Source organism: Pteropus vampyrus, unplaced genomic scaffold (genome assembly GCF_000151845.1).
Source record: "Pteropus vampyrus isolate Shadow unplaced genomic scaffold, Pvam_2.0 Scaffold360, whole genome shotgun sequence".
Taxonomy (NCBI): domain Eukaryota; kingdom Metazoa; phylum Chordata; class Mammalia; order Chiroptera; family Pteropodidae; genus Pteropus; species Pteropus vampyrus.
In genome coordinates this window covers 187,097-197,457 of record NW_011889141.1, presented here as the reverse complement: position 1 = coordinate 197,457, position 10,361 = coordinate 187,097, and the positions used below count along the sequence as shown (strand labels likewise).

Genomic DNA, 10,361 nt, shown 5'->3' with positions numbered 1-10,361 from the left:
GGCTCTGAAATTTCGTTATCAGATAGTGCTACTGTATGCAAAAGCACCAAGCTAAGCACGACGAGAGATACAAAAATGAAAAAAGACACAGCCCTTACCCTCTGCAGGGCTTGCTTAACTCGTTTGGGACTTGCTTTTTCTCATCTGTAAAACTGGGCAAGGGTGAGGATTGAAAGAAATGTATTTATAAAGCAGTGACCACGTGGCACTTCGTAACTGCCCCGTAACTGGTCCTAATATCTCTAAAACGAGATTCATAATCTCATAGGGGGATAAGGTGCTCAAACGAGTTAACGAAAGCAAAAGTCCTTTACAACGTAAACATCAGTGCAAGTGTGACTGTATCGCATTTATTTTTTAGCAGCATGAATTCGATGACTTCGGCAGGCCCCACGGCCAACTCTGTGTTTGTGGCGGCACCCCAAAACCCGTATCCCACGATGCCGGGGGCCATGTCTCAGGGACCCCTGTATCCGTGGAACCAACCCCAAGTCCACCTAATTCCCGGAAACCCTCCTGGTCCGGAGCCATCCGCATGTGTGCGACCTGACCAGAGAGGCTTGAAAGAGGGCAAAGTCCTCGGGGTAAGTGGGATTGCACACTGCAGGGCAGGGGCCACAAGGCCGGAGTCCGAGGGGGGCGAAATTTAGAAATACGGAAACTCTAGATCCCGCAAGGAGGGTCGGGCTGCCCCGGCCTTGCCAGACCCTGATTTATCAGAAAGCTCCGCTGTGCGGCCTCGCCAGGGCCTCCGTATTTTCTGGCGCCTGGTATTTTCTGACTCAGACATTAAAAAGAGCGACAAGGACAACAACAACAACAACAACAAAGCAGTAAACTGGAACACTCGTCCTGTCGCCAGCATCCTTGCTGATCCACGTGGCCTCTGGAAAGAAGCGGGTCCCCCGATCTGTAGAGTCTAAACCCCATGTGTTCGAATGGAGTCTTCATCCAGTAAGAACAGAAGCAGGTTAGACAATCAACAAAATAAGAATTGGCGGTGATTTCCTCCGCCCTCCCCGGCGAAAGGCTGTCTTGAGGAGGACGAGGGAGGCCCATTTCATTGCATGGCCTCATGAGGGCAAGCATGGGTTCTGACCCAGGCTGCCGGGAGCTCAGACCCTAGCTCCGCTCCCGTATATGGCTCGTGGGAGTGTCCTCGGAGACAGCCTGCATGGAGAGCAACGTGTATTTGCCAAATTTAAAAATATCCGGTAATTCCGTCTCTGAGACTTTGTCCTGCAGGTATGCCTGTGCACACGAAAAACATGTGTGAGCTTATTTATTTCAGCTTGGTATGTGACAGCCAAAGAATAGAAACAGCCAAAATCCCCATCAATATAATTCTGGTTAAATCAATACATTATACGTCCAAAGAATGAAATGTGGGGATGTAAAAAGAAAGCTCCTTATGTAATAATATGGACATAACCCCAAGATATGTCATTAATGGGGAAAAAAATAAGGGCAGACATTCAGTATAATTTACCACCACTTGTGCAGGTTTCAAGAAATAATGTATTTGTGTTCACTGCCATGTTCGTAGTATGTACATACATGTATATGTATATGGATGTGTCTATACACATCCATATACATGTATGTATATCTCATTTGGGAGAGAATATATATTAATTTTGTAGAGCTGCCAAAACAAAGTGCCACAATTTGGGTGGCTTAGAACAACAGAAATTTATTGTCTCACACTTCTAGAGGCCAAAAGTTTGTAATCAAGGTGTCCACAGGTCCGTGCTCCCCCTGAAGGCGTTAGGGGAGGATGCGTTCCAGGCCTCTCTCCCCGCTTCTGGTCGGCTCGTGGCTTGTGGGCAGCATCACTCCAAGCTTGGCATTCTCCAGTGTGCATGTGTCTCTTCCTAGGGCATTCTCTTTAAAAGGACAGCAGTCACACAGGATTAGGGACCACCTGACTCCAGTATACCTCATTATATACTGGAGTATGTACCTCATTAGGTAATACTCCAGTATTACTTAATTATATCTGCTGCAACCCTATTTTCTTTCTTTTTTTTTTTTTTTTTTTCAGGCAAGGCAACCCTTGGTTGACCTCACAGATTGCAAGGAACTTATCAGTTTACAAGCCTTTATTTTTTTTCTTTTTTACGCCTACGGCACCTGGTCTTTCTAGGTGGTCTCCCATCCAAGTACTAACCAGGCCTGACCCTGCTTAGCTTCTGAGATCAGACGGAATTGGGCTCGTTCAGAGTAGCATGGCCATAGACTGCAACCCTATTTTCAAATAATATCACTTCCTCAGGGACTAGGGGCTAGAACTTAAGCATATTAAGTCAATGGGGTAGAGTCAGACACAATTCAATCTGTAACAATATCCCAAAGAAATAAGAGATGAGCACAAAGACTTATCTACAAGGATATTCATTGCAGTGTTATTTTATAATATGAAAACACAAAAAACAATCTTACCTGCCCGATACGTCTGTTCCAACTACTCCATAGAACATCCACACAATGGAATCAGGGCAATGCTCAATACCACGGGGACCTATTCATGATGAAATACTAAGCCAAATATGCAGAGCCATATTTCATATTATCGATGCATGTTTGAAAATAAGAAAGGAAGTTTAAACAGTAGATTTCTCTGAGTGGAAGTAAATTACAGGAAGTTTTCATTTCATGTTTTTATTTTCCATATCATTTTTTAGACCAGAAAAACAAAAGATTTATTAAAATTACAAAGAGGCACAAAGGCGGCGGGCGGGGGGGGGGGGCGGGGCACGGATCCAGCCTCAGAAACAAAGGTCTCAGCTTGTGGCTCTCCTCCGGCAGGCCATCCAGATCCTGATAGGCCTGGTACACATTGGCCTGGGCTTTGTCATGGCGACCCTCCTCAGGTCCTACCAAGCCTTCTCGTTCTACAAAGGCTTTCCCTTCTGGGGAGGCATCTGGGTAAGTAACATGAGTCACTCTGCAAGCAAGTTCCCAGAAAGTGTCAATGCACTCAGGACCACCTCGTCAAGTTGTGCCGTTAGGCACAGAAGTTTTCCAGCCAAGACAGCGTGCAGGGTGTGACTCCGGCTCAGGCCTCGGTCACCAAGCCTATAAGTCAGCTTGGGCCACCACAGACTGGGTGGCTAAACAGCAGACGTTTGTTATTGCACAGATCGGGAGGCTGGAAGTCCAAGATCAAGGGGTCAGCACAGTTATTTCTTCTGCAGCCTCTCTCCTTGGCTTGTAGACGCCCATCTTCTTCCTTGCATTTTCGCATGACCTCCGTGTGTCTGTGTCCTAATCCTAATCTCTCTTCTTATACGAACCCCAGTTGTGTTGGATTAGGGCCCACCCATGTGACCCCATTTCGTCTTAATCACGTTAACCCCCTCTTTAAAGGCCCTATCTACAAATGCATCACCCTTCAGTGTGTGATGAGTTTACATCCCAATAAACCCACAGTAAATTGAAAATATCATGTCAAAAATGCATTTCATACTACACTGTAGAGTATGGCTTGTTTACCTTCGGGGTCGCCTGGCTGACCTAGAGCTGCCGCTGGCTGCCGCTGGCTGCTGCTGTCCAGCATCACGGGAGAGTAGCCTGCTGCACACCGCCAGCCCAGGGAAAGGGCAGAACTCAAAATCCAGTCTCGACTGAATGCGTATTGCTTTCATACCATCGTAACGTTGAAAAATCATAAGTCGAACCATCGTAAGTCAGGGACTGTCTGTCTATAAGGTCACATTCGGAGGTACTGGGGTTTAGGACTTCAAAAGGTGAATTTTGAAAGGACACAATTAAGCTCATAACCCCAAGGGACAGCCCTGCAAGCTGCCTGCCATCCCCCTTTTCTATCCCGCCCAACTCAGAGGTCAGGAAAACTTCTTCTAGTTCATCAACCCAGAAGTGGCACCTTTTCTAATTTACACAAAAACACCCCCCTGTAAAGGATGCGTTCAGAATAGCCCTCAAGGGTCCAAGGTAGGCCGGCAGCCTGAGCCTCAGCAGAAAAGCTCTCCCGCCTGTGGTGAAGAGGGCCTGCCCAGCCACACACAGAACAGTCAGTCAGTAAGCAGCGGGGACTCAGATGGGCTTCAGAGTCCCCATGTGGGCAAAATATTTGGTATGTGAGGTGTGTTTTGGTTTTGTTTTGTTTCGTTTTGTTTTGTTTCCTGGAAAAGTCCATAGCTTTCCTCAGACCCTCGGAGTGATCCGTGACTCCATAAAAGGTTAAGAACCACAGGTCCGCTCTCTTCTCCAATGCGCCGCCTCTGTGATTCTTTTGCGCTGTGTTCTCCTTAGCGTCCTCCTGCCTCCACACACACTCACGCGCACACGCACACACTCACACACACGCACACACGCACTCACACTCACTCACGTGCACACACACGCACACGCACACTCACACTCACATGCACTCACACACACTCACACGCACGCACACACACTCACACGCACAAACGCACTCACACACTCACACTCTCACACACACTCACACTCACACACACTCACACACACACAATACCTCCTTGTCCTCCCCTCTCCACCTCTCCTCCTTTTTCTCTCTGCTCTTACACAGTCTGCCTCTTGACTCACACACCTCCCTGTGACTCGAATGCAACTTTTCTCACACGCAGCAAAACCTCAGAGTAACCTGGATGTCAGTCAAGCCACGCAATCCCATGAGATTTAAACAAAATAGCCTGGAGCCATCCCCACCCTCGTCCACACGCAACTTCTGCAAGATGGCGGCCGTTCTTGGGCGTGTTCTGGTCTCCGCGGCCGCTCTCTCTCTCGTTCCCATTTGTGTCTCGTCTTCCAGGACTGAGGTCTTCTTCTCTCTGTTCCACACAGACCCAGACTTGGAACTCGGCCCCCATGTCTCCCCTGGACCACAGGCTCCCGTGTCTGTCTGTCTGACAGACCTCAGTGGAGTTCGGGGCAATGGAGAAGGTTAACCCCACAGCCACAAAATAGCTGCTATTTGGTGCTACGTTCTCTTGGACACTCTCAAGTGCCCGGCGGCTGCCCCGGCGCCTCGAAGGCCCCGCTGGCCGTCTTCCCTTCGCCAGATTGCTCGGCCCCCATCAGCCCTCGTGACTCTCCCTCCTTTTTGCTCTTTGTCGCCTTCTTGACTCCAGGACGATCTGTTCCTTTTCTGAGGCTCATTCCTGTTCTCCTCCAACCAGAAAGACCTCAGAAAGACCGGAGGGGACATCGGAAGTCCAGCCTTCTGTTCCCTTCTTTTCTCTTCAAGTCTCTATAAACAGAAGGGCGTGAGGTTGAGATTTATTTTCCCACTTGTAGGAAAAATGGCATTCCCCTTAGAAGCCATAGGCAGCCAGCATGAGTTTTTATCATAAATACCCATTTCCACTCCCTGGCACATGCATCTACTGTGAGTGGGAGGGAGTGTAGGGCGCGGGTTAAGGACGTGGGTGACATGATTGGAAAAGTCTTAAATCAAAGCTAAATGTAGCACGATTCATGGCAAAAATAAAAAAGAACGTGGGATCCGGAGTCAACTACCTGGATTTGATTCCCAGCTCTGCTATTTGCTAGGTGGACTTAGGTGAATTATTTAAAATGTCTAAGCCTCAGTCTGCCCACCTGTACAATGGCAATAATAGTAGTGCTTGGTAAGCCATCATGCAGTTAAGTAAGGCAAGGTCCAAACAGCACCTCACGTAGCGCTCAGTGAAGCTTTTACTAAACCGTAACCAGCACGGTCCCAGACCAGTTACACTGACAGCCGCTCTGCCTGCAGAATGCCGGTGTTGAAATAAATGCGCGCAATCTGCCCCATCATCCTCGTAGTCGATGTTCAGCACTGTAGAGACGCAGGATTTTCCGAGTAACTGAAAGGTGCTCGCCCAGATGTGTAGACAGGCCAGGACTGGTGTTGGGCAGAGGAGAGACTGGGGACTCCTCCTCTCTCCCCTCAGAGTCCCATGCCTGAGTCCTGAGGTGAACGCAAGAATCCAACGAGATGTGCATGTGGGAAAATACAAGACAAGGAAAGAAGCAACTTCGAGTAATTTACCATGTACGTGATCTACTACGTGCAAGATATGCCAAATTCCAGACATGAGGCACAAATTATCTCACCATGATGACTCTTAGCAAGGCATAGCTGTTGTTGTTTTTTCTATTTTTCGGACGAGGAAGTAGAGACCTAGAGAAATTAATAACTTTTCCAAGATCACATGAGTCTCAAGCCAGAATTTAAAACCAGGTCAGCTGAATCCTGAATTCTATATCTATCTCTGGCACGTGGTACAAAACAGCTCATTCATTCCTTCGTTCGTTCGTTCGTTCGTTCGTTCGTTCTTTTCCCCATGTCGAACTGGCAGTCCCACTCGAGAAGTCCAGCATGTGTGACGGAAGGTGTGTGTGACCGGAATCACGGAAGCCTGAAGATGGGGGCCCTAACTTCTGACTTCTTTCTAAACTTCCTCTTTTCTGCACCAGTTTATCATTTCAGGATCCCTCTCGGTGTCAGCAGAAAAGCAGCCCAAATCTCCTTCCCTGGTAAGTCACATCCTGAGACAGGCTATCCCAGCTGGGGACTTACTGGAGAGACACCCAAGGGGGAAAAGAAAGCTTTCCTTCCCTCATCCTTGCGCCTACTTATAACCAGACACAGGGCACTGACACCCACGCTCACTCATACTCACGTAGAGGACCATGTGAACGTGGCCAGAGTCACAAGTAGGAAAGAGTCCGGAGGATTCAGGAGAAAGAGGGTCAACACAGCTACACCTTAGTTAAGGCATCAGAGTGTGGAGACAGAGAGACAATAGCTTTTCTAAGAGGCTCTTCCTGGAGGAGGCACGAAGCTGCCAGGGGGCCCAGGGCAGCCCTCCGGCAGGGCGGGGCACTGTGAGTAGCTGCAGCCCACAGAGCTGGCCTCCAGCCATTCCTGCAGTGAAGCCAAAGGAGCCTCAGGCACCAGCTTCCCTAAGGAATCCAGCCAACCAACTTTGCATCTCAACGTGGACCAAGCTTTGTGATCCCCTAGCAATGATCCAAGAAAGTACCTTTGTTTCTCTCACAAGCAGGTGGTCTTAAGCAAGGAGCCCCAGGACTACCAGGTCCCTCCACCAGATGAGATTGATTTGAAAATCTCCAAAGGTTATTTTTGGGAGCATTTGTCCCACAAGATTCTATGAAGACCCATAATCCGTGTTAAAGGCTCTGAGAAGTCCTGCACCAAAGGCTGTTTTAACTTTGTTCAACCCAGGTTTTTTTCAAAGTTAATTTATTCCCAAACCTTTTTTGCACAGAACATCTCTCTCTATTTGCTGCAGAACTAGGGTTCCGGGGGATTCACGTTAAGGAACACTCGTTGAGTCTCTGATTATCTCGGTGACAATAGTTTTCCTCTCTTACCCTGACCTTCTTACCATGTCTTCTTCAGGTGAAGTGCAGCTTGGGCTTCAACATCGTCAGTGTAATCTATTCTGTGACAGGAATGATATTCTTCATCATAGACATGAGTATCAACTCCCTATATGTCTACACTGACTACTATATCCACTGGAGTTTGGTGAGTATCTCTCTCAGCCATCGCTCCGCTGGGTTCCAGGTTAGCTAGTTTACACAATCACTGAAAAGGGCTTGACCACCAGGCACTGCGGGTAGCGCCAGCAGAATCGAAGCAGAGTTTAAAGTCCCTGACCAGCAGTTTTACTGCTGTGATGCTCTAAGTACGTGACTTCTCTTAGTCGTAGTTTCTGCTTTCATAAAACAGTACCTACCTCATGACACCATTGAGAGAATTAAATGCAGTTATACATAGAATGCTCCCATATCCACCAACCCTCGCCTCTGCTCACATGCTTGCCTTCCTGCTCTCTACTCTAGACAAAGCGGTCAGCAAAGCTTTTCTGCAAAGGGCCAGAGAGGAAATATTTAAGCCTTTGCAGGCCACTTGGTCTCTGTTGCGACTGTTGAACCCTATCCTGTGGTAGGAAAGCAGCCAGAGAAAATATGTAAATGAATGGGCGTGGCTGTGTTCTGATAAAACTTTATTTACAAAAATAAGCAGCAGAGAAGACTTGGCCCACAGACCATAATTTGCCATCTTGTGCTATAGACCAGCAGAGTCCACTAGAAATGTAATGTGAGCCACATATGTGATTTTAAATTTTCTAGTCGTCATATGAAAAAAATGAAATTAATTTTTATAATACATTTTATTTAACCCAATAGATCCAAAATATTATTTCAATATGTAATTCATGTAAAAATTGGTTAACTCAGTATTTTGCGTCTTGGGTGTCATACCTTTGACATATCGGTGTTCATTTTGCATTTAACAGCACATCTAAATGTGGGATTAGCCAACCTCAAATCCTCATCGGCCACAGGGGACTCGCAACTGCCACATTGAAAAGCGTAGCTGTAGATGAGTCCCAATAAACCCAATCTCTCCATCTGCACAACAGAGCCCGCCCACTCGAGGTCGTCACTCTAAGTTCTCTGCTCTCCCTTACCCCACCCCTCCTTCTACATCGATGTCCCCGCTTCTCTCAAGCGTTTCCACCGGCATCTACACACGCTTTCGTTTCTTTCGTCTTAAAAGAACAAACAAGCAAACCTTCTCTCCGTCCTGCGTCAGCCACTATCCCATTTCTCTGGTCCTCTCTGCAGAAAAATCCTTAAAGGAATTGTGTACGCTCGCAGTCTCCAACTCTCGACTCTCGCCATCTCCCTGGAGCCCACGCTCACCGTGCTCCCAGCCTCCCTCCTCCAAAATCCTCCTCCGCTCAAGGTCCCCGATCGTCTTTCTCTTGGACGGACGGTGTGTGGCTTCCAGGCTCCGCTCTGAGGGGGGTCTCATCCACCCACCGCGGTCGCTCTCTTCTCTGTCTCCTTCTCTGTCTCCTCTGGTTTTTCCTCTTCCCGCCATCTCTTAGGAATCTCATCCAGTCTGGTAACTTGAAACACCTCTAATGACAGTGACGCCTGACGCACAGCCCCTGCCAAAACCTCTCTCCCCAACTCCAGTCTCTTGTATCCAGTTATCTGCTCACCATCTTGAAATGAAAATGTCCCAATCCGATCTCCAGATTTTACTTCCCAAACCTTCCTTCGGGTTTCCTTATCCTGGTCGATGGCAACTGCATCCTTCCGGTTGCTCAAGACAAATCCTTAGCAAACTCTTCGGTCCCCGCCCCCCTGCAACTCCTCCCGCACCTCCCAACCAACTCCCTAGGGAATCCTGCTGGTTTGACCTTCTACTTGCATCCAGAATCCAGCCATTTCCATCAGTCTCTCCATGACCACGCTGGCCCAAGCCGCCACCACCTGTCGGCTCAGCCACTACAACAGCCCCCTAACTGATCTCCCTGCCTCCACACTTGTCACAACAGCAGCCACGGTTCTTTCCTGATCACTTCTCTGCTCCCAACACCCCTGCCCTGGCCTCCAGACGCTGGCCCTCTGGCGCCCTCTGGCTCCCTGTCCTGCAGCCACACTCACCTCCTTGACGTTCCCTCAAACCACTCGGCCTGTTGCCACCATCTTGGGGCCTGAAATGTCCCCCTGCCTGGAATGCTCTTGCCTCCAGTTACCTCAAAGCTCCCTTCCTCCCTCCCTTCCTTCAGGTCATTGCTCAGTAATCACCTTCTGAGGGACGCCCCTGAACAGCTGTACCTAAAGTCGCAAGTGTCCACCCACGCTAACCCCTGATCGACTTAGCCCATAGTCTGAAACACCTAACGAGCTCTACAATTTGCTGATCTATTACACTTGATGCTTCCTGTCTGTCTCCTCCCACTGGAATAGAAGCTCCATAAGGAAGCTTCTCTTTCGCTCACTGCCATCTCTCAAATCCCTAGAACCGTGCCCGGCACGTATTTGACACTTCAGAAGCACTTGTCAAATGGATAAGCAAATGCACCAGATAGGGTCTCTACTTGGCAAATGGTAGCTATTAACTGCTATTTGTATTCAATCAGGAGGGCCTTCCCAAGACTTTGCTCTCCAAGATTCCTAAAAAGAGCCTCTCCCAGAGAACTTTTCTCTACCAAGCCCGTATCATTTACCAAAAGTACTTCGAGTTCTTTCCTTCCCAAGAATATTTTATGACTCCCAGTTGCTTTAGGTTTGAAGTACCAAGTCCTCAACCAGCTGCCCGTTGCTCCCCGGAGATCTGGTTCCAGCCCCTCATGTCCCGCAACTCATTTCCATTTGGAACCCTCAGTCACCCTGAACTCCAGTTACTCCCACCCACTGAGAGAGGCAGACACTGAAGAAGATTTAGGTATGTTTTCCTGCTGGAAAAGAGCCTACCAGGGAGGCACAGATTGCCCAGAGTAAGAAATTAGGAAGCAAACGCTGGTGGAGGAACCAAATGCTAATAGAGGAAGATGGAGAGA

At 48.4% G+C, this 10,361-nt stretch overlaps 1 protein-coding gene and 1 pseudogene across 1 annotated transcript in view; one reads left to right on the top strand and one right to left on the bottom strand.

Annotated features, from left to right (window-relative positions):
• The first annotated feature begins 365 nt into the window (after positions 1 to 365).
• Positions 366 to 10,361, top strand: part of LOC105305044 (membrane-spanning 4-domains subfamily A member 8) — a 12,482-nt gene continuing 2,486 nt past the window's right edge. Inside the window, exons 1-4 of the mRNA XM_011379477.2 lie at positions 366 to 584; positions 2,809 to 2,928; positions 6,448 to 6,507; positions 7,397 to 7,525. Coding sequence (XP_011377779.1) covers positions 366 to 584; positions 2,809 to 2,928; positions 6,448 to 6,507; positions 7,397 to 7,525 — 528 coding nt within the window. The remainder of the gene's footprint in view (positions 585 to 2,808; positions 2,929 to 6,447; positions 6,508 to 7,396; positions 7,526 to 10,361) is intronic.
• Positions 2,122 to 2,240, bottom strand: LOC111731303 (annotated as a pseudogene).